Source organism: Syngnathus scovelli, chromosome 17 (assembly GCF_024217435.2).
Source record: "Syngnathus scovelli strain Florida chromosome 17, RoL_Ssco_1.2, whole genome shotgun sequence".
In the NCBI taxonomy this organism is placed as follows: Eukaryota; Metazoa; Chordata; class Actinopteri; order Syngnathiformes; family Syngnathidae; genus Syngnathus; species Syngnathus scovelli.
The window spans coordinates 7,065,806-7,088,799 of NC_090863.1; the positions used below are offsets into that span (position 1 = coordinate 7,065,806).

At 51.0% G+C, this 22,994-nt stretch overlaps 2 protein-coding genes across 4 annotated transcripts; both read left to right on the plus strand.

Annotated features, from left to right (window-relative positions):
• The first annotated feature begins 513 nt into the window (after positions 1-513).
• On the plus strand, positions 514-14,656 carry kcnq3 (potassium voltage-gated channel, KQT-like subfamily, member 3). Its single transcript, XM_049748235.2, has 15 exons — positions 514-752; positions 1,339-1,757; positions 8,762-8,852; positions 8,927-9,053; positions 9,123-9,295; positions 9,367-9,534; positions 9,611-9,721; positions 9,899-9,994; positions 10,074-10,168; positions 10,322-10,524; positions 10,595-10,697; positions 10,781-10,912; positions 11,026-11,121; positions 11,202-11,289; positions 11,488-14,656. The coding sequence occupies exons 2-15, from the start codon at positions 1,459-1,461 to the stop codon at positions 12,115-12,117; spliced, it is 2,412 nt and encodes an 803-aa protein (XP_049604192.1). The 5' UTR covers positions 514-752; positions 1,339-1,458; the 3' UTR covers positions 12,118-14,656.
• A 975-nt stretch (positions 14,657-15,631) lies between these two features.
• On the plus strand, positions 15,632-22,911 carry zmynd11 (zinc finger, MYND-type containing 11). 3 transcript variants are annotated; one of them, XM_049748238.1, is made up of 16 exons: positions 15,632-15,787; positions 16,749-16,884; positions 17,365-17,524; positions 17,863-17,889; positions 18,078-18,302; positions 18,373-18,450; positions 18,763-18,855; positions 18,934-19,021; positions 19,118-19,173; positions 19,243-19,320; positions 19,432-19,550; positions 19,785-20,172; positions 20,255-20,329; positions 20,516-20,806; positions 20,872-21,057; positions 21,244-22,911. In XM_049748238.1, the coding sequence occupies exons 2-16, from the start codon at positions 16,754-16,756 to the stop codon at positions 21,364-21,366; spliced, it is 2,118 nt and encodes a 705-aa protein (XP_049604195.1). In that variant the 5' UTR covers positions 15,632-15,787; positions 16,749-16,753; the 3' UTR covers positions 21,367-22,911. The 3 variants fall into 3 exon arrangements, with proteins under 3 accessions (XP_049604195.1, XP_049604193.1, XP_049604194.1); XM_049748236.2 differs by having other exon boundaries at positions 15,676-15,787; positions 17,866-17,889; XM_049748237.2 differs by lacking the exon at positions 17,863-17,889 and having other exon boundaries at positions 15,676-15,787.
• The last annotated feature ends 83 nt before the right edge of the window (positions 22,912-22,994 follow it).

Here is a 22,994-nt window from a genome sequence, read left to right on the forward strand (position 1 = left end):
ACCTCGCACTATTTTTCATTTTTCCCAAATTCCCATGTATGTTTCTTAATTATTTTTACAGACTGACAGTTCTCCGAAGTGCGCTCCTGCTCATCGAGGAGTTTTCAATCGTCCAATTCGGCCCGTAAAATTTTCAAACCCAATTTATTCCATCAAGCAAGCACAGCACAAATCTTTTTAACATGTCCAATTGTCCGTTTAGTGTTTATTTGTCCGTTGTACTGTGCATGCTCACGTTCAAGTGCACGCGTTGTGATTTATGTACAAGCGCGTGCATAAATCCAGCTCGTTCCCCAATCACTGCGAATCAATCAAGCGATGGATCAATCATGTGAGCTTTATTGATTGTGGAATGATGGATGTCCCAGCCTTTTTTTTTTTGCTCACCTGTGCCGTCCTTTTCCTTCTGCCCGGGCGCGTGATGTGAACAAAGTGTACCTGTTCTGGTTACTCCCGCGCGTGCACGCAGCGCCGTGTTGCTGCGTGTACGCGCACGCCGCGTCCACGCTGCTGCTCGTCTGTCTCTCTCCTGTTTTCCTTCCTTCCCTCCTTCCTCGTTCTGCTCCCCAGCCTCCGTCTCCACCCTGCTCCTCTTCCTCGTGCTGCTCCTCTTCCTCCTTCTCTTCCTCTTCCTCCGGTTAGTGTTCTTTTTGTTGTTGGCGAGGCGAGCCGTGATCGCTGCGGCGCTTTCTTCGTGCGCGGGCTGCGTGAAGGCAGGAAGGAAGCAAGGAAGAGCCGAACCATGCACGCCGGTGAGCCTGTTTCGTTTGCCTCCCCCCCCCCAAGAAAAATGACAACAACCACAAAAATGATTTTATCATTTGACGGCCGCGCGTGCGTGAGCGGGGTCGCATCCGTGCACGCGCGCCTCCAGGTCTTTGTCTGCCGTGCGTTTGGAGGTGTTGCTCTCGTCTCAGAGCTCATAACATGCTCGATCGGCTAGCCGAGTCTCATATTTGCGGACTTTATTCACTTTATTCTTTTGTTTGTCTTTTTGTTGGCGCCATTCGCAGCATACTCAAGATGACATTTTCGGCTGATAGAAAAAAAATGTGTGACGATGCCCATTATTATTTTCAATTCAATACTATTTGCCGTTCGTTATACGCAGATTTTTGCTCTTTGACTGTTGCTATTTTGCGGGGGTCCAGTCCGCCTTTTGTCTGACGAAACGCTTTTCAAATCCCCGGAGAACATATATTTAATAAGAAATAGAATAGAAAAACAATAGCTGCAGAGGTGTAAGAGCAAGTCAAAGAATTAAGCGGATGATTGAAGGTTGAGCTCGTTACTTGATGCCACTTTTGTTTGTTTTGTGTGGTGCATCTCTTCCAACAGCCTCACCTCCCCGTGCCTCCTCCCCCGGCATCCTTACATGACCCCAGGTTGAGGGCACGGGCTCACCCGGACCGGAGCGGACCATGGCATGCGGCCCGACCCGGGCAAGCAGCACTGATCATGGGACTGCGGTCCAGGAGCGTGGCGAGTGGCTCAGAGGACCACAAGAAGGACCCCCCGGACCGGCAGAGTGGAGTCGGAGCGGGTGACGACAAGGATGGCGCCCTGCTGGCGGCGGTGGTGGTGGCGGACTACAAGCGGGGCTCACAGGGCACGGCCATTGGGCTTCTGGCCAAGACCCCGCTCAACTACAGCCGGCCCGCCAAGAGGAATAACGCTCGCAAGAGGAGGATCCAAAACCTCATCTACGACGCGCTGGAAAGACCCCGAGGATGGGCGCTCCTCTACCACGCCTTTGTGTAAGTCACGCCACCCGACATGTATATAATTACTTTCTGGGTTTTTTTTGTGTGGGTTTGATTAAGTCCCAACCAGGGACGGCTCAGGGAGTTTTTTTTATTTCCAACCCGGGGCTTAATGGGGTCTTGACCACTACATAGCGAGGGGCTGAAAAAATAACGGATAAAAATCATTTGGAATATCAAAAAAAAGATGTTGAGCAGAAGACTTTGATGCGTGTGAAAGGTGGCGTGACGGGACGCAGCCTGCTTTGACTTCAACGTGGAAGACGTGTCAAAGATTGCACGCCTGCTCTGCGTCTGATTTAACAGCGGCCGAACGGGCAAATGCCGGCACGATGACACTCGGTCACTGACACTGAGTCAGCCGTCAGCGTACGTCTGGCAGTCGTCCTTCCAAATATGGCCGCCCCACGTGCGGCGCCGTCTGTCGCCACCCGACGTGTGACATCGGTGGCGCCGCCACAGCGGGCGCACGCAAAACTTCAACCTCGTCTCTTTACGGGTCGTACAGTGCGGCGGGGGCACGGGGTCGTGTTGAGAAGCGCATGCGCGGCAGCAAACAGCCGACCTTTGACTTCGTCAAGAACAACGGGGCAATTATGATTCCCACTGCGCCGCCACGTGTTCTGAGCCTCGATGGCGGTCAGATCCCATCCTGGTGAGCGCGAGCGTGATCTAGTTCATTACAAATGTCACCCGATTCCATCAAGTGCGTCGTCGATTTAAAGCAAGACATGTAAATTAGTTGATGTCATTTTGAAGTTGTCGACGACTTGAGAAGAAGGTTAAAAATTGACTCCTGAAGTTACATGACTCTTAAAAGCAATGAAATCATTGAAGTACTTTAAAAAATGTAGTGGAATCAAAGACTCACATGATTTTTATCAAATTATGTGACGGCCGTTCAATAGGTATTCCTCCATCTTTCATTGAATCAAAAGTTTTTTTGTGCTGGCTTTGTGGCCAAAATGGCCGCCCTTCTGAGCAGGTGCCCATCACGTGTGCTTGGGATCAATGCGAGCGAACGAGGGTGTCGGGAGGCACCGCCAGTGTTTAAGAGCATTGTTAAGCGGCTCCTTTGTGGTCGCGGTTGTTTCATCCAACGCGGGAGTCGTTAGCGGTGGCTAATCACACTTAGAGAAATTAAACAGATGCCACGGCCGGCCCGGCAGCTGTCCGGTCGTCACGTTTGACGTTTTTGGATCGATGGAGGCGATTAGCTTTTTTTTCCCAAATTAGCCTTTTTTTTTACGTTCCCGTCGGGACCACTTTTTGAAGGCACTTATGTGTGCACAGGAAGTGTCTCCGGTAGGTGGGCTGGCACATTTGCCTTTAGGACAACAACACGCCAGATGACTTGCTATTAATTCAACATGTAGCGTTAGCATGAGCTGCTAATGAAGTTTGAGTATAAGTCATTTTGATAATTAACGGCTAACTGCGTACGCTAATACGGCCACGCTGTTGTGTTAGCAGCTTAAAATGGACTATGCCGCCCGACTCTCGGAATAGGTCGAATCATGCAATATTTTTGGAGCGACAAATTTAACTGAAAGCGAGTCACGTGACTTTGAGAGCAACTAAGACGATGCCCCTTACTTTGGAACTAACGTCTCATCACTCGCTTGAAGGCAACTTCTTTATCACATGACTCGTTTTGATTTATAGTGCGAGTCTTAAAATCAGATCAATCTTTAAATGGACAACTTGAAGTAGACAAGTGAGCAAGCGGACTCGCTGTAACTACCAAAGCGGCGTGACCTTTCCTCTGACTCGACCCGCTAACAAACACGCTAATAGTGCTTCAACGGCGCTTTGCGTCCAATCATGACATGGGGCTTTATTTTTGTGCTGACTCGGGTCAGCGGGAGGCTAACGACGACGCCAGATGATGGATTGCGGGAAGGGAGCGCAGTCAAAAGACGGTGACCCATCAAAGGTGAATCGCAGTTCAGCTTTTAGCGAGCGCGGCGGAGGCGCCGACATCCGAGCGGCGTAAATCAGCGCCATCCCGCGCTTCTAATTTCCGTCTCTGAGGTGATAATTCATTGCAATAGGCAAAAGAGTGACTTTATTGGCACTCAGCACGTGACGTCGCTGATGAGCGGCGCTCTTCACAAACGAGCGTGACGCATCGCCGCACTTCACATCAAATCTCTTGACACCCAACCATTTCACGTCCGTCACATCGACGTCGCATACCGTTTTGCCAAATGTCAACTCTTTGTACATCAAATCTTATTTTCCACATCTTTGTGAGACTTCTTTTCAAATCATTTCACTTCATTCGTTTTAATGGCGTCTTTGTTGTTTCGCATCATTTGATTTCAATCTGTGCAATAATTCGATGAAGTCATCTTCCATCTTTTTACCTCAAATTATTTTGCTTTGTTGACACCCAAATCTTTTCCCGTCCAAAATTTCATGTGGATTCATTTGATGACAAATCTTTTTAAAATGAAAAACAAATGTAAGTCGTTAATTGCATTTCTTAACCGAATAATTTCCACAATCTGCTGCGGTCGTAGTTGAAGTTTTTTTTTTTTTTTCGGGTGGTCTCGTGTGAGCGTGCGCACGAAGCGCTTTCTACCTTCAAGTGCCTCAATTTGATACTCACACAGGGCGATCAATACCCCGGTGGGGGGTTGGGGGGGGTCTTTGGCAGGACCCCGAGGAGGATGATCTTACAACTGCAGAAAGGAAATCTGCTCTTTAGATGGGCCGCTTGCGTTCACTCGTCGGGATTTCTCCTCTTGTTGGCTTTGCAGTCGCTTCGGACTTTGCTTTTTCCGATTCACTTTAGGGTTCTTGGCTGCTTTGCTTTGTTTTAGCTTAGTCTTCATTTTTTTTTCAGTAGGCTTCGTCATTCTTGTGTGCAACATTTACAAACTGAATGCCTTTTGATGTTTGCTTTTCCACTTCCACTAATTCATCTCCATCTCGCCCTGTTTTTGACGATAACCCGTTGTCAGTTCAATCGTCTCATGTCCATTTATTTTGATGTCAATATTGGGTTTTGATATTGAACTGAAACCTTGCAAGCTAATTTGAAAATGAAAAAAAAAGACGGGCAGAGACGGCGGCAGCGGAGTTTACATCGTTTGTTTTGCACCGCTCGCAATCGTCATGGGTCGAGGACGCGGGCGCTTCTGGCGTCCGCACGAAGGTCCTCGGCGTGCGCGATGGGCATCGAATTTCCCGGCACCCCTCCCCCGCCAAGTCGCCGGCCGCTGACTGTGCAATCCCGCGTGAGCGACGCTCATCATTTATTCATCCCCTCAGTTCAACGAAAAAGAAAAAAGAAAAGCCCTCCTAATAGCCTCCGCTTCCTGCCCTCTTCCTGCTTCCTGGACGCTCTGATTGGCCGGCGGGGGAGGCGGACACGTTGCCTTGAAAGGAGACAGACCTCGTCCCTCCCCGTCAAAATCTTGATGGTGCAATCCATCAAGTGCCCTTTCCAAGATATGAGCGAGCGAGCGCCCAGAGACATTGGAATCATTTTGTGCCTGCCAGTCCAAACGACTAAATGGCAAATTGTTTGAAGTTATGTCAAAAGTGGATATATCCATTGGAAGGTCTCAATATGGGCCTCTTGTGAGGTGAGCAGCACAGCAGCAGAGATTTTCCTTCCTGTGAGAGGCCAAAGTCGTCCCGGATGATATTAACATACTTGTTTTGCTGTTTAAGGCCAAATCGACATCGCCGCCGCTGCAGCGTGGCTGGGGGGGATTCTGAAGGGCGATAGAGGACACGACGGGGGGCAGGGGACGGCGAGGGCTCAGTAGCTATCGGAGAATGCTGACACCACAAGTTGCATTTATTTGCAAAGGCGCCAATGTTCCCCTTTTTTATGGTACAAGCACTTTTTTTCCTGTGCCTGAGTGACTGCAATGATGTCACTTCAACTTTTCGTTCAATTAGAAACAATTGTCAGGACCTTCTTGGACGCTTCTTTTGACGGCCCACCAGCCCGGCTCATACGCTTGCATCCGTCACCATGGCAACCACCGGACTCGTTGCCCGGATTCCCGCTCGGGGTGCGTGCGGGGTTTGGAGCACGCCGCTGTGTCAAAGATCGCCCCGTCATGTGACGCCAGCACGTGTGACGCTCATACATGGAATGCGTCAGCATCAATTTAGCATGGTAACCAGTTTGTGCGTGTATACAGCAGGCAGGATGACACAGTGGTGTACAGCAGAGTCTCAGTTGCCTAGCAACCATGTCTAAAAATGCCCACTAATCAAAAAATGTGGAAGCAGCAGCAGCAGCATCTTCATCCTTATCGGTAACATCTTCATCAGATTATTATTGACGTCATCATACTTTCTTACCGGTCCCCATCATCGCTACCTTCTTTCCACGTGCGGGACACGTCGGCCGTACGTTGAGCTTTGCGTGACGTCCGTCCATCCTGCTGGGAAGGAGGCGAGCCAATCAGATGAAAGCCAGTGTTTCCTCTCTCTCGCGAATGTCTTCGGATGACCTCGGTGGGTTAATTAGCGTCGGGCCGACTCCTTAATTAGGCTCAAGCGCCTCAGCTGAGCCGCCGCTTGTGCCGTCCTTCAACTTGCCTTCAACTTGACGTGGAGGACACATCAGATGAGTGGCTTCCGATCCGGACTCGGGCCTTTGCGTCTTTTGCTTGCCTCTGGTGGATTTATCGACGGGTCCCCGACGTGCTTTGACTGTGCCGTGACAGCTCAAAAGCTTGCTGAGACTTTGCTGCTCAGCCCGCTTTTGGCTGCAGCAGCACCACGTCACTGTGAAGAGTCCCAGAGTGCGCGTGAGCTTGGACTGGTGCTGTGAAGGAAATGTTCTCTTGGTCAAATGCATGACGGGACGCGTTCCTTCGTTCTCCTTTACCTGGCCTGACTCGAACGACGGTCGTGCGCCTCCTGGGAAATAAAACATTGAGACGTCAATCTGGAGTTGAGGTGTTGGCGGCTTTGCTCTATTTTAGATTCGTTAGATCAGTGGTCTCCAACCCCCAAGAACATTGGAATTATTATTATTTTTTGGCCTGGTGTTCTTCGTGGGAGAGATGACATAGGAATAGCTCAAACGTCATTGCGACAAGGTGGCGGCAGACACGTTTGTTTGTTTACTCCGCACGACGCGAGCGTGCGACGGCAGCCTGTTGCCATGGAAACGTGGCAGACTAGGCACGACCGGTCGCTTTCCTCCTGCCAGGGGATTTTCCCGGAAGAATGTTGGAAGCACCCGTTGCCATGAAAACGGGATGCGAGTCTCCTTGTTTATTTGATAAGAGCAGCCTCGTCCGTATGAGTGGCGGGGTCGACGACATCGTAAGCCGGGACGGACGCATTTGATGAAAGGAGCATTTGGCTTAACATACTCGTTATTGGTCGCACGTTTGGTCTCTCGTTCCCACCGTCACTTGACTGAGTTGATTTAAAGGAGTCAAGTCAAAGAGTTGCACAACTTGGTTGTGATAGAAATCAATAACGTAATCCAAATAATCCACGCAACAGACGATCCGGCTCGCTCGGAGTTTAGGTGAAACTTCCCACGTCCAAGTTGACACAATGAAAGTTTTGCGGATCGATCCCGCCGCCGCCGGCCTCTTCTCGTGGGACGTTGGCGCAACCTGGCAAGGAAACTCATTATCCACCGCCAAGCCCGATTAACTGCTGACTCCCTAACGTGCACTAATGGATGCAATTAGCGCCGCTAATCACGCTCGTTTGTTCGACATCAGTCGGACCGGAAAAACAGAAAGCGCTCCTGTCAGAACTCCGCCGCTCGCCGGGTTAATCCTCCTCTCAGTAACCTATCAGCAGAAAACGGTGAGCCGACGTCGTGTCGCCGAGGGCTGGGTGGCCCAGCTGCTCCGACAAATTCAAGCTTCTTGGTGACCGTACGAAGAATCCCCGCGGATGCGTTGCTTTGGGTTTGAGATGGGAAGTCCAAGTGCAAGTCAAGGCGCGTCACAGTCCAGCAGAGTTGTTAGTTTGCGTGCAATTCCACTGCTTACCACTTGATGGCAGCAAAATAGTTTGAGAAGAATACGCAGCACAGGTGTGGCGCTCTCGCCGTGCACTTTACCTTCTTGTGGCCGTTTTATCGAAAAAGGGTGAGCGTCAACTTTTGAGGACACTTTGATCAGGTTGTCTCCATTTGATGAGAACTTTGTCAAGGTTTTGCTTCTCTTGCGCTTTCCCGATTCGCTGCGTCTGCAATACGCTTCTTGGATCTCGTCAGTAAATTGCTCATTAGGAATCCTCGTGGGTGGGGGGGGAGTTAGGGAAGCCTCCCGCGGGCTCTGGGAAGCCGAGCGGATTAATGGCGAGAGTGGCAAGAACTTTCTCTCTGTTCTTTTGTCAGAAGGGCGACCTTCAGAAAAGACGAGAGGCTCGCTCGCAGCTGAAGCGCAGAAGTGAGACGACCTTTGCGTTGAACTTTGAGCGAGCGGTGTGACCGAGTGTGTGCGCGCCAACGTCAAATGTAACACACCTGCCCTCTCACCCCCGTTCACAGCTTAGACCTTGCCGCATCAACGAGAATTTTCACTTTACTTGCCACCGGTGTAGAAATGAATGAATTTGAACAATCAATGTATTGAGAATGGCAAAACAATTGATTACTCAACAACTAATTGAGAAGATCAAGGACCGCTTGAAGGCAAGTGCTTGGCCATTTGCTGAATAGGCAAAATGTCAAGGACCTGTGCATGACATTGAACAGTCCCTTATTTTCACTTCTACCCTTTCCATAACTTTTTTATGTTTGGATTTTATATTTAGTATTGACAGAACATGAAACAAAATCCAGAATGCTCAAAAGCAACCAATTCATTCAAGCCAGCTTTACGTTTTCCCTCTAAAATGTTTTAGTATTGCTCTGCTGAGTCAGCAAAAAAACAACAACCAAAAACAAGGTTTGCTGATCCTCATGCAGTACACGTAGAAGTTTGCCGCCCCCTAGTGCTCAAAGGCTAGTCCTACAGATCTTGGTTCAACTCAATTGTCTGTGTGTGTAGATTTCTGATCGTCTTGGGCTGTTTGATTTTGGCCGTGTTGACAACCTTCAAAGAGCATGAGAAGACGTCAGCTCATTGGCTGGTGGTTCTGGTAAGCTTTGGCACACGCACACACGCACACACGCACGCACGGATCTGAGCATGTGCGTGTTTGGCGTTTCCCAGGAGACGTTTGCCATTTTCATCTTTGGGGCCGAGTTTGCCTTGCGCATTTGGGCTGCAGGATGTTGCTGTCGTTACAAAGGATGGCGAGGCAGGCTCAAGTTCGCCCGCAAGCCGCTTTGCATGCTGGGTAAGATGCGTGCTTGGGAAGAAGCCAAGGCGAGTTTCGAGATTGATTCCGAGACGGTGTCTCCCTCAGACATCTTTGTTCTGTTGGCCTCGGTGCCGGTGGTGGCGGTGCGTAACCAAGGCAACGTGCTGGCCACGTCCCTGCGCAGCTTGCGCTTCCTGCAGATCCTGCGCATGTTGCGCATGGACCGGCGAGGTGGAACCTGGAAGCTGCTGGGCTCGGCCATCTACGCGCACAGCAAGGTGGGGTGACCGAAATGTGGCCCGGGTGTCCCTCAGCAACATGAATCGATGTTTGCGGCGATGTGTGGCAGGAGCTGATTACAGCCTGGTACATCGGGTTCCTATCGCTGATCCTGGCATCGTTCCTGGTCTACCTTGTGGAGAAAGACGACGTGTCGCCGTCCGAGCGGGACCTCCCCGCCGCGCAGCCCAACGCTCAGGACTTTGACACGTACGCCGACGCGCTGTGGTGGGGGCTGGTAGGTAACCGCCTCGCCTGAGCTGAGGCGTGCCGCGGCGTGGCGAGCGGCCGGCCAATCTCAGCGCTCGCCGCAGATCACGCTGACCACCATCGGCTACGGCGACAAGACGCCAAAGACGTGGGCGGGGAGACTTCTGGCCGGGACCTTCGCATTGATCGGCGTCTCCTTCTTCGCTCTGCCTGCCGTGCGTAGCCTCCGCTGTTGACCTCCAGCACCACGCCGTGGTTTTGTTCCATCGATGATATCACCTTCATGGTTGATGTTGACGATACATCGCCGATTTTACCGTGTCACGTTGATGATGATGATGATGCCACGTTCTCGCTGACGACATCGCTGTGTTGTCACACTGCCAACGCAGGGTATCCTGGGTTCCGGTCTGGCCCTGAAGGTCCAGGAGCAGCACAGACAGAAGCACTTTGAGAAAAGACGCCATCCGGCCGCTGGGCTCATCCAGGTGAGAGAGGAGGAGATCCCAACCGCCGCCGCCATTTGATTGGTCCACTTAGCGCTGCATACGCGTGCATCTTTTGCAGTCGGCGTGGCGCTACTATTCCACCAATCCAATCAGGGAAGACCTCATTGCCACTTGGCGGTTCTACGAGACCATCATCTCACTCCCGTGCTTCAGGTGGCTTGCATTGCGCTCACGCCACACACACATACACACACCCACACACACACAAAATATCAAACAAAATATTTACACTTACTGTGCTTCTAAAACATAAACCAAACTATAGTCTGGTTTGTAACCATGACGACGGGCATGTATGTGCTCCAGCAACCAGAAGATGACGCTGATGGAGCGCGTGCGCCTGCCCAACGCACGACCGGCCATGGCGGTGGCAGCGGTGGCGGTGAGTAAGAAGATGTCGGCCGAAGCGCTGGAGGAGAGCCCCTCCAAGCCGGCCGGGTTTAGCAATCGCGAACGCTTCCGTACCGCCTTCCGCATGCGGGCAGCCACGCTGCGCCAGAGCTCCGAAGGTACGTCGAAGCCAAGTGCAGCCACTCGACAAAGTTGAGCGCCGCTGACGGGAACCGAACCCTGCTGTAGATGCGGCGCTTGGGGAGGCGGTCCTTGAGGTGCGCGGCTTCCCGCCCGACATCCTGCTGGAGGAATCCATCCCCACGCTCAAGCTGGCCATCAGGGCTGTCAGGTTGGCGTGTCCGCCGCCGCTTTTCCTTCCTTTGCGTGTCGTGGGCCGAGTACGCTGAGCCATGTTGTGGGCACGCCCGGCAGGATCATGACCTTCCTGCTCAACAAGAAGCGCTTCAAGGAGACGCTGCGGCCTTACGACGTCAAGGATGTGATCGAGCAGTACTCGGCCGGACATCTGGACATGCTCTGCAGGATCAAGTACCTCCAGACCAGGTGAGCAAAAGCTCTTGGGTGCAGACTTCAGCAATGGCGCCAACAATGCGTTTCAAATCAAGCGCCCACAGAGCAAATGTTGACACGGCTCCTTCGTGGTGGTCTTCTTTCAGGATCGATATGATTCTGGCACCCGGAGCCCCCCTTACTCCCAAGCCTAAGAAACCTGTCAAGCCTCCCTCCAATTACGCCAGCGGCCAGTCGCCCAGGTGGGCCCCCTCCCCAACCTCGATTTTGCCATCACAACACCACGGCAAGGTCAAAGGTGAACGTGTTGTGTGCCTTGCAGGCACGAGTCCTTCTTGTCCAAAGGCCCCCCTGTGGCAGGAACTGAGGACCAGAGCATGATGGCGAGATTTGTGCGTGTGGAGCGGCAGGTGAGCAACCATTCATCTCCTCTCCCAGGAGAGCTAAGTGGTGCCGCTTAGTGCTGCTACGCGTGGCGACTTTTTCACGATAGTTGCGTGCCTCACAAAATCAGACACGAGAGAGCAACGAGGCGCCTGAGTACAGGACACACGCCGCTGGTCTCAACGTGGTGACAGGTCTTGATTTCATCCTCAATATTGCTTCAGGTGGAGGACATGGAGAAGAAGTTGGACTTCCTGGTGGACATGCACATCCAGCACAGTGAGCACCTGCACGTGGACTCGGCAGGCGCTGCCCACATGACCATGGAGCCCCCACTCCCCCTGGCAGGTGGAGACGCCCACCGGTTCGTCCCCAACTCCGGCGAGGGTTTTCCGCAAAGGTTGCGGTACCCAGCCGCCGTCGAGGCGGGACCTGCCGGCAGGGGAGGCGGGCGCGCTCGGCCCCGAGAGCCCGTGTACACGGCGCGCCCCACCGTGCTGCCTATCAGCTCTCTGCAGGACTTGTCGGGGGGGTGCGGCAGGACCACGGGGGGACCCGCCGGTGGCGAGTCGCCGCTGTCGCTGCTGTCGATGAACCACGAGGAGCTGGAGCACTCGCCCAGTGGCTTCAGCTACACCAGCAGCGAGCGCCACGGCGAGGAGGTGGCCGGGGACGGAGGCCGTGGGACCGGCGACCAGGCCAAGGAGGGTGACCGGACCCGACCCAGACCAGTCTACCTGGCAGAGGGCGAGACGGACACAGACACGGACCCCTTTACACCCAGTGGGGGGGCGCTGCCACTCTCTTCCACGGGCGAAGGGCTGGGTGACGATGTGTGGAGTACGCCGCCCTGAGTGGGGAGGCGGTGCCCGCGAACTCAAAACCTTTAATCCAAACCACGCCTCCGCACTCGAAGCCTTCCGAGGATGTCGGCCGCCGTGTCGACAATGTTGCGACATTTTCTCCCGAGAATTCCCGGGAAAATATTTTGCAACTGTAGTATCCAGTGATGTCATCGGTGATGATGTCACGACACGGGTGGGACTGTGGAGAAGGCAGCTTTACGCCGCTGCATGTGACGCACGGTGACTGGCGCGGATGCCGGATGACGTCACGCCTGCTGTGCCGTTCAAAAAGCAACACCTTCGCACACGTCACACATACTACCTGACCTGACCTGACCTGACCTGACCTGACCTGACCTGACCTGACCTGACCTGACCTGACCTGACCTGACCTGACCAGTCCTGTATGTACGGCACATGTACAGACGGCGCCTCCGCAAAGTATTCACGGCACTTGGTCCAAAATGCCTTGATCAGCTTGCTTCCACTGCTATGAATCCCACTTGAGGTCATTTTTGATGAAGGCTGTGGCATTGCAAAATGGCAAAGAAGCTGTGACTGCTTCGCAGATGCGCACAACACATATCTCCACGTCACGCATGTACATAACACATATGTACACCACGACACTTTAGTTTGCATGCATGCATGCTAGAGCGCCATCTAGTGGCCATACTCAACCAAAAGTTTCACATGGGTGCGTGTGTTTTGTTGACAGTTTGTCACACCGACAAGTGGGCAGAGTGATTGACAGCTTCCGAGTGTTAGTCCATGTGATGTCCAACGTGCCAAAATACAAATTAGTTTTATTTTATTTTACGACTTTTGATTGATCCCGGTGGGACGTCGCTACGACAAAAAGCCATCAGAAGCAACACGCAAAACACAAAAAAATCAGTGAAATTTAATATTTTGTGGAGATTTTCTAATGATGAAAAAGTATTTTCTAAAAGACTTTCACGCCTTTTTAGTGTGTCGTCTTGTCATGCGACCGGCGACACACTTTGGGTGCCAACGACATTGGTGGGAAGTCAGAGGCGGGTCCTCACTCGGTAGCCTTCGTCATCGTAATAATCGTAAATTATTTCAAATAAGTTATCAAGTTTGATGAACGTAACAGGAATTGATCTTTGCCAATGTATTTATGTTTCATAATACAGCTTTGCAGTGCGCACGCACACACACATACACACATTTTTGTAATGATGATTTATTTTTTGATTTATTTACATTATGCAACTTTTCTTTTTACAGCATCGGGCTGATCAGTTAGCATGAGCTACCGTGTCATGTGATCACCTCAATGAGACGCTGTGCATCCAGTAAAATCCTTAGTTATAGTTGACATTTTTTTTTAAAGCTGCTGAATTTACTTTATGACACTCTGCAATGATCATCTTTTGCTTATGGTGGCCACACCATTTTATTTGTATTTTCTTGAGATCTGAAAACAATTTTACAAATTGTAAAATTGTTTTTTGAAACGTTTTGCGCACGGTGAACACTTGAATGTTTGTCAACGCTCCGTCATGTATCAGCAAATGTAAATTTGTCATTTGAAAATGTCCTCTCGTCGTTCCTTATGTCTGTTTCACTATTAGGATGAACACGGTCGTCCTCATTTGAATATTCATGAGGTGCTTTTGCGGTTTCACGCGTGCTAGGTGAATGTCACTCCTGAAGGTTCTGCCCCTCCCTCTCTCTGATTGGTTGCCTGCCAATTGACACTCCTTGTTCTTGTTTGGACGCACACCGCAAGTTCTGCTGGACAACAGTCCAAATTGTCCTATTTATACGCACATAAAAAAAAAAAAGCCATAAAAAATTCAGGTTGTCTATTGAGCGTGTGTACGTATAAAAAATCGAATGTGTGTGTGTGTTGTTGGTTCTGATCCAAACGTGAGCTGAAACTTTTTGGACCTTTTCATCGCCACCAATGATTTGTGCCTTGGCCTTTCCTGATTCATTGTTTCCTTCGTGTGTGTGTGCGTGTGCGTGTTGGTGGACGGCTGCCAAGTCGCGTCACAACATGGCTGTGTGAGAAGCACAAAATTCAAGTGTACACAAAAACATCTTCAATAGTGACAGCATATAACCTACTGTATGTATCTTCACATCTACTCTGACAGCCAGTAAACAATGCTAAGCTAAGTTAACAACCATAATAGCCAATAACCATAATATCTCTCTATATAGCTTCTAGTGTGCATGTGAACGCGCACTTTGATAAGATGAGTAGGTCGCTATGATCACAGGGAAACCGTGCCAAACGAAACGATTCCTAGCTCGAGCAAGTTCTTGCATGCGGCAACCACGCAACGTGCCGCCGCACACTTTGGAGGCCCGAAGAAAGTCTGTGAGCGACTTGGCGGCGGTTCCTTTCGTTTCAACGTTAAGAAGTGACCTTCACATGACCCCGCAAACCTTTTTGTTCATCAGATGCAAATATGCAAATCTTTGTCGTCACTATTTCACTTTTTTTTTTTAATGGACCATTCTCTTTTCAAGTGCACAACTTATTAAGAATAAAACTCTCAAATGACAATAAGCTTGAGTGCTGTTCTTGCCAGGTCACAGAGCCCATTGGCTGAGCTACTGGTGGCCAATTGTTGGAGAGGCTGCTCCCTGCAGAACCGCTGGGTGGCGCTGCCCCAGAAACAATCCAGCGAAGAAGAAAGAGACTTCATGGGAAGAAATTGCTGCTTTGGTGCGCAGGTTTGAAAGAACTATTTCATTGATGTAACATCTAACCATAAGATCGTAGCATAGTTATGAATTTAAGTAGGAATGAAATCTAGATTTATAATAATATAATCAGTTTATTTTCGTTTAGGCGCAATTCAACAGGAAAAACAAATGACTTCGACGCAGCTCAAAAAGGTAAGGCATGTTTTGCTGGGCTGTGATTGCACCTCATTTTGATTTTATTAGTAAATTTTTATTATTAAATACTTCTAACGGTTAGAAGCTGCGACATTTTCCAGCACTTAATTGACACTTTTCTGGGACAACCAGAACCGCGCCACTCCTCTTCTTGCTTGCGTATTTTCTTTGGCGTTCGAGCACATTACTGCCACCTTGCGGACTGGAGTTTGAAACAGTTGAAGCAACACAACAAATAACTGGCTCAGCTACTAATGAACTCTATTTTGGTTGTTGCTGCAGTCCCAGAAAGTTAAATGCAAAAATGTTCCTTCATTGCACTCCTTTTCTGATGCTTCAACAAGTCGTTCAAGATGAGACAATGTGTCGAGAGAATCCAATATAAAAATTAAACATTTCTCTCCAAGTACATTTTTTATTTAGGACAAAATAAAAACTGTAGTCAAAATGAAGTGTGAAAGAAAAAACTTTCAAAAGCTTTTAATTAAAGAATAAGCCTTCCTGTGCATTGCAAAGATTTTGTTTTAGGGGTTATTGTGGCGAACTGGCTGCTAAATTGATGTAGTATGTCAACTTCGTTGGTATCGGTCCGGCATTGAACATGACTGGGTATCGGTTTGTCCGACGTTTGGATCGATCCGCCCACCTCCGCAGACAGACGCCTATCCTCTGTTTACCTCCCAGCCGCGCGCTGCTCCACAGTGGCCGGCTGGACGCGCAGCGCCTTCCCGCAGCCTCGCCTTGCCCGTTCCGGATGTGAAACTCGCCCTCGCGTGGATCCTCGCCACGGCCGCAGGTGAGTGGCTCCGACATTGGGCTCCGTTGATAGAAAAGCAGACGTTAGCTCGGCGCGGCTCGGCTGCCTGCTGAGTTGCGAGGCGGTTAACTCGGAGTTCCCTCAGCCGTAGCCGTCAACATGGCGTCCTCCAAAACAAACCATGACCTGCCTGCCACGTTCCAAGACTGTTTCGTCTCATGGCGCTGAGCGTCGACGTTTTGTTGTCCAAACAATATAAAACGCAATTAAAATCGACAAAGAATAAAAAAAGATTATTTTGAAATCGCTTTTCAAGCTGGCTAGCCAGACGTAGCAACGTCACAACATGTTAGCATAGCGAACTAAACCAACTTATCACCCGTTCTGTTAGCAGACAGGCTCACGTCGAGTCATGTTAGACAACAAATAACTCAACATATTTCCATCAGTTGACCTCCATTCGAGACGCTAATTGCCTTTTTTTGGTAGCAGTTTGTTTCGTACGTGAGCCAGATAGCGTGCTAACTGCTAGCCAGCCACAGATTGGCTGCTGTGTGTTGCAGCGTTCGTGGGCCCGCCAGGCTGCCTGCCAGCACCACGACTTGTCTCTGAGAAAAGGGCTTCTTTTCTCGCTCCTTGCCTGACATGCGTTCTGTCGGAGTAGAAGCGTTGGATGACATTTGGCAAGGTTGAAGTGGTGGCTTGCAATACGCGAGACGGATGTCAGCATCCGCGAGTGAGTGACGGGCCACACTCTGTCGTCCGTTCGTTCTTCCACAATCTTGCATCGTGTGTCAAATTCCCAAGAGAAATCGATTTTCACACGAGATTTGAGGCGGGACTTTTTTGGGAGGAGACGAGGGAGCACGTTTAATACAAAAACACACCAAAAATATCCACGATCAAATCATTACACAAAGGCTCGGGTTGACCAAATAATGCTCAAGAGCCAAGCATGTGCGGTTTATTTTGCAAAGACATCCACTTTGTGTGTTGACAGAAAAGATGAATAAGGACCTGATGTCCCGCGTGGAGAAGAAGAGGTCGGCCGATCCCAAGGTGGTCCAGTATGTGTGGGCCGCCATCGAGGTCGTTCGGAACCAGAAGCAAATCGCCAACATGGACCGCATCTCCAAGTGAGTACCATGCAATGATGTCATCGTTAGTTGCTGTTTAAAACCAAACAAAAACACTTCTAAAGGACCAGTTGACCTTATTCGATCCATGCAATCCAATCAATGCGAAAGGCCGTCTGCTGGAATGAAGTGAGACGGGGGGTTTGTCGGCAGCGGGGGTATCCATGGCAACACGCCCTTTGCTTGGCGTTGCTGTGATAACGGGAGCCGATCGGTGCCAGGGCCAGCCGGCTTGGCGGGCGGTGAGCGGTGGCCCTTGCCAACGTGCCGCGTGAAGCGGTCCGGTAATCGCTTTGGTATCAGAGCGGGCTTGGCTTTTTGTCGCGGCAGTCTGCACTGGCGAGGGACATTAGAGAATGCAATTTATTTTTGTCTTTTGTCACTGCTGTTCATTCAATTGTGAAAAGATGATTTTTTTTTTGTCTTCGGCTGACAGAGGGAATCTCAATGCGAGCTGTGTTTATTTTTTTGCCTCGCCAGGTACCTGAGCCGAGTTTACGGCATGCACCCGAAGGAGACGGCCCGCCAGCTGAGCCTGGCCGTCAAAGATGGCCTGGTGGTGGAGACGCTGACGGTGGGCTGCAAAGGCTCCAAGGCGGGCATCGAGCAGGAGGGCTACTGGTTGCCTGGAGACGAAATGGTGAGTCTTCCCAACAAGCATCTCCACGTAACATCCTCTCCCTTTCCAACAAGGCCAGTAGTGGTCATTCATCCCCGTCCGCCTATTTGAGTCGTCCTCGTACTCATGAAAAGAAAGCAAAATAGATTTTGTTTTGAAAACACAAACTGAAAGCAAGGTAGCACTGAAATATTGCCCCAAAACAGGCAAGTAACAACAGCTCAAGACCACGAGTGTAAAAACCGATTGTGCAATTCTGGCAAAGATCAAGCTTGCCATCATTTTGTTTGCTGCCTGCAAGCCCAACTTGTTGTGGTTTTGCGCTGGCGTCACTTTGAAACGCTTGCTCTCTGTCACAGCAGGAGCCTCAAGCGGAGGGAAGCAAGGTACGTACGTGCGTGCGTGCGTGCTGCATCTTGACACTCACAATCACCGAATACCGAAACGCGACGGTCACGCGCACGCAGTCCCAGATTTGCGTTTTCGTGCATTTCGGGCTCATCCCGCGGCAACTGTGTAAAAGCGAGCTTGACTGCTTTTTGTGGCTTCCTCGGGCGCTGCGTCTGGCGGCCAGGAGGGGGAGCGCGGCGCGGCCAACGTGCTCTCTCCGCCCCGTCCCCCCCAGGAGTGGGAGGCCGAGAGCCACGACTGGTACTGCTTCCAGTGCCACCTGCCAGGCGACGTGCTGTCCTGCGACGACTGTTTCCGCGTCTTCCACCTCAAATGTCTGTCGGAGGACGGACGGACCCGCGACGCCACCGCCGCCGTCGGGGCCCACTGGCAGTGCGTCTTCTGCAGGGTGGGTTGCCGCTCGTGCTCCCGCTCGTGCCCCGCGCTCTCTAAAAGCCTTGTCGTGTGTGCCTCCACAGGGGAGTAAGAAGAAGAACCTCAGCAAACAGGAGATGTGCAAATATCTGCGCTTCATTGTCCAGCGCATGAAGGAGAGGGTGCGTGACCGTCAACCGTGCTTTTGCGCGCAGTTGCTGTGGGCAGCCTCAGATATTGACCAATCAGGGCTCAGCTGGCGAGCCCTGTTTGGTTGTTACCCGAGGCCGCCCGTGTGGTTTTCAGTGGTCGGCAAGTTGGAAATTGCTTTGTTGCTGAATTCATTTCCGTGATGGGACTTGTAAAACTTTAATGTCTGCTTCTAAGTCGGTTTCGAAAGTCCATTTTATGAGTACTTAAACGAGATGATTGTATGACGTCAATACTGAAAATGGACAAAATCCCTTATGGGCCGTTGATCTTCCTCCTGGCAGGCAGTGGACCTGAACAAGAAAGGCAAAGACACCAAGCATCCCATGTACAGACGCCTCATCCACACCGCGCTGGACGTCTCCGACATCCAGGAGGTCTCGCGCGCACACACCCTCGCCCCTTCAACTCGTAAGAAGGTCCGATTGAGCCAACGTGTCTCTTTTGGGCTGCAGAATCTGACGGAGGGCAAGTACAAGAACTTTGAGGAGTTCAAAGCCGACGCCCAGCTGATTGTTCACAACACGGCCATCTTGTATGGAGGTGGGTCATACGCTTCATCGTCTCCAGCGACGGCTCATACGTTGAAAAACCGCAGATAGGTCGGGAAAGGCATTTGACGAACGTTTGTGTTTGCAGTGCACAGTGACCAGGCGGAGATGGCCCGACTCCTTTTTAGCGACACCTGCCACGAGGTGCACGTCGACCCGTCCCTCACTTTGGCGCCAAATCCTGCCCCCTTTCTCACCCTCTTCTTTTTGCAGCTCAACGAGTTACTGCTGTGCAAGAACTGTTTCTACCTGTCCAACGCCCGGCCCGACAACTGGTTCTGTTACCCCTGCGTGAGTAGAACTTTAGTTAGTCTTGCCCATCGGCACCTCGCGTACAAGTGCCCGAGAGGAACTTAGATATAAATTTGACATTGGTCATTTGGTGCCTCTTTTGTCCTCCAGACTCCGACTCATGACCTGGTGTGGGCCAAGATGAAAGGTTTTGGCTACTGGCCGGCCAAAGTGCTGCAGAGAGAAGACAACCAGGTGGACGTGCGCTTCTTCGGCCACCAGCACCAAAGGTCTGCCCGGCCCGGCCTGGCCGGCTTCTTGACGCCTTTGTGCTTGCGTCGTAGATCCTCTTGATCAGGGGTGGGCAAAGAATCCGTTCGGTGGTCTACAACCACCAGGGAGGGGCGTTACACTAGTTGCCGTGGACGACAAACAAAATGGAGTCTGCTAATTTCAAAAGACTCTCCAATGGAAAAGAAGGTTTTGCAACGTATTTTCGTGATCGACTTGTGTGTGGCGGGCAGGGCGTGGATTCCCTCGGACAACATCCAGGACATCAAGGTCAGCGTGCAGCAGCTGCAGATCAAGCGCAGCAGCGGCTGGAAGAAAGCCTGCGACGAGCTGGAGGTCTACCAGCGCTTCCTCAAAGAGGGGCGATTCTGGAAAAGCAAGCTGGAGGAAGGCGGCAGCAGTGGCGGCGGCAGTGGCGGCGGCAGTGGCGGCCAGAGTCCGAACTCGAGGAAGTCACCCAAAGACGGCGGCCAGCGGATGGACAGGACAGCGAGGACGGCCAAGATGGAAAAAGCGCCCAGCTTGGACACGTTGGACAGGATGCGTGACTGCAAGCGCCCGGAGAGGAGCGATGAAGCCGAGTCCAGCATCTCGTCCACTAGCAACGAGCAAGTCCGACAGGTGGGTGCCACACTCGCCGCTTTGTCGGTACCAGGGAGCAAACCTGCCGCTGTTGTGAAATCAATTTGCATTGTCTCTGCAGATGAAAGGCGGCCAGGAGCCCAAAGCTAAGAAAAGCCGGCGGACGCTGCAGGTGGAGCCCAAAGAAGAAGCCAGTGTAGGTTTCATCCTCCTCGTCCTCCTTGCCCAGCAAGACAGTCAAGTCGCAATCGTCCATCAAATTGGAAATGAAACAAAAGCTATAACACTGATTTTGAAAAAACAAATTAAAGCTCCAGAATTAAAGTTAACAAAGTCCGATCGGTGTCTCCAACGAAACCTGAGCGTGAGTGTGTGTCGGCAGGACCCCGAACCCGAAATGGAGGCAGTGAGCTCCAGCCAGGAGATCACGGTGGCGTGCGCACTGCCACCGCCACCCGAGAAGCAGTCGGTGTCCACACAGACCAAGAAGGCCGGCGGCGGCGGGGGATCGCCGCGCACGCTCCACCGCGGCACGCAGACCAGCTCGGACGCTGCCGCCTGTCACAACATGTGTCACGAAAAGTACACCAAGCTCTTCAACGACGTCAAGGAGAAGATGAGGGCCGACAACAAGCGTGAGACTGAACGACTGGTCCGGGAAGCTCTGGAGAAGGTACCGCCACCATGTCTACTTCCCTGCCTGGCCGTTTGCATTTTCACGCTTTTCCACTTTTGCAGCTGCGCGGTGAGATGGAAGAGGAGAAGCAGGAGGCGGTGAGCGAGGCCCTGGGCGGCGCTCAGGCCGAGCTGGAGCGCAAGTGCAAGCAGGTGAAGGACAAGTGCAAAGAGGAGCTGTTGGACGAGGTCAAGAAGCTGGTGGCGCAACACAAGCAGCTCGTCTCGCAGACCAAGAAGAAGCAGTGGGTAAGCCATGCCCACCTGCACGACCCTCTTTTGCAAATGGAAACTCCAATATGTTAGTAACTTCATTTTATTTTTTTTATCCCGTTCACCTTTGCACCGTAAAACATTTTGAGATGACCACATTTTTTTCAAATTTTCCCTGTCCATGTTGATAAAGCGCTGCTCTTGCAACTGTTGTGTGCGCAGTGCTACAACTGCGAGGAGGAGGCCATGTACCACTGCTGCTGGAACACGTCGTACTGCTCCATCAAATGCCAGCAGGAGCACTGGCACGCCGACCACAAGCGCACCTGCCGCAGGAAGAGATGAAAAGCGTCCCGCTTGCCCGCCCGCTCAGCTCCTCCATCTCCTTTGTCATCGTCCGTCAGTCAGTCAGTCAGTGTCTGCAGCGTGCGCACGTTTTGCCTTCCTTTGATGTGTTTCAACTTTTTTTAACATTTTATATTATTTAATGTTCCGTTTTAATGATTTGTTTCTGCGCCGCCCAACGGTATTTAAGCGTGCGTGCCATTTTTTATAGCGCAGCAAGCGTAAACGCTGTTTTCCTGGAACCAAAAGGCGAGGGGCCGGAAAAAACGCAAAACGACTCGCCAGTGCCCAACGTGGGCAGGCTTCTTTTGTCCAATCAATCTTTTCTACCTAAAATTGCTCGCTCTTTGCGAACAGGGTCGTTGCTGACGAAACAAATCTTCCCTTCTTGCTTTGAATTCTGCACAACACTAATTGAGAGCAAAATGTCTATTTTTCCAATTTGAACTACAAAGCAAGTGCAAACGGGGCCGTTTTTAGTCCAATAAAACTAAGATTGGAATCACAAACCAGGCTCGTCGAGGCAGATGTCCACGCGGTCTGCAGGTGGCGACGTAAGCCTTTTATTAGCCCCTCCCCCTTTTTGGGGGGAAGAACGCAAGCTGAACGGAGGGAAAGTCATGCAACTGTTTTTGTCGTTTTTGTCTTCATGCAGACCGGCTGCAATACACCACATGTATATATACTTTACATGAGCGCCTCCTTCTGACTTTGACCTTTCTGTAGCTATTGGCAAGGGTTCTCAAACTGGGCTAGCAGGAGTTGAAAAAGTCAAGAATGAGGCCTGAGCTGAATGAATCGAATGACTAAAATAACATCTTTAGCAAGTGGACAATAGGGGGGGGGATTGAATATTTGACAGTTGGACACTTCTTTGTCCTCTAGTACAGTGGTCCTCAACCCCTGGTCCTCAATTTTTTTACACCTGGGTGACGTGTATATAACATGAATGTCATTATGCCGTAATGTGAAAAATATAGGAATGGACCCATTTTTGCCTCTTTTAAAGGAGCAGCCTCATTTGGCCCATTACATCGGCCGGTCCACTCACAGCTCAGCTTACTAACGTCACGTGAAGCCAACGCCCAAATTAGGAGCCCCGCTTAGGTGCGGCCGTCACCTTGAGCCCGTCCGGGTGCACGAGGCCAAATACCAAAATCCCCCAACCTGCCAGGACGGATTAAAAATTTTTACAAGCGCAGTTTGAATCAGAATGTCGTGTTTAGACTGGTGGGGTCGCATAGATGGAAAGTTTGAGGCCCCTCGCCACGTTCATCATCTTTATCTATGTATCATTCCAGTGTGCATATGCATGACTTTACTTGTTCTTTCTGATTGTCGTTAACACTTGCGCAATCTCCTCGAGACTCATCATCATCAAAAACAAAGTTGCTCTCCGCAGAAAAGGTTGCAAAGCCCGTCCGTGACTTCATGCTCCAAAATCAATTTGGGCTTTTTGATGCTCTAGCTGGCTAGCAATATGTATATAAATCTGTTCTACATGCTAACATGGAGGAAATAAATGTATCGACAAGTTACACACCATTGTGTCTTCTGCTGTCGCTCTCTCTTATAAGTTTTCAAGACTTAATTTTCAGTGTCCATTTTGAACATGTAGTTCTGGTTCT

Coding starts and splice junctions, on each gene's coding strand:
- kcnq3 (XM_049748235.2), top strand. CDS start 1,459: ATGGGACTGCGGTCCAGGAGCGTGGCGAGTGGCTCAGAGGACCACAAG. Junction 9,995..10,073: donor CGGCCGCTGGGCTCATCCAG/GTGAGAGAGGAG, acceptor CATCTTTTGCAG/TCGGCGTGGCGCTACTATTC. Junction 10,913..11,025: donor ATCAAGTACCTCCAGACCAG/GTGAGCAAAAGC, acceptor GTCTTCTTTCAG/GATCGATATGATTCTGGCAC.
- zmynd11 (XM_049748238.1), top strand. CDS start 16,754: ATGAATAAGGACCTGATGTCCCGCGTGGAGAAGAAGAGGTCGGCCGAT. Junction 20,807..20,871: donor TCCGGGAAGCTCTGGAGAAG/GTACCGCCACCA, acceptor CCACTTTTGCAG/CTGCGCGGTGAGATGGAAGA. Junction 21,058..21,243: donor AGACCAAGAAGAAGCAGTGG/GTAAGCCATGCC, acceptor TTGTGTGCGCAG/TGCTACAACTGCGAGGAGGA.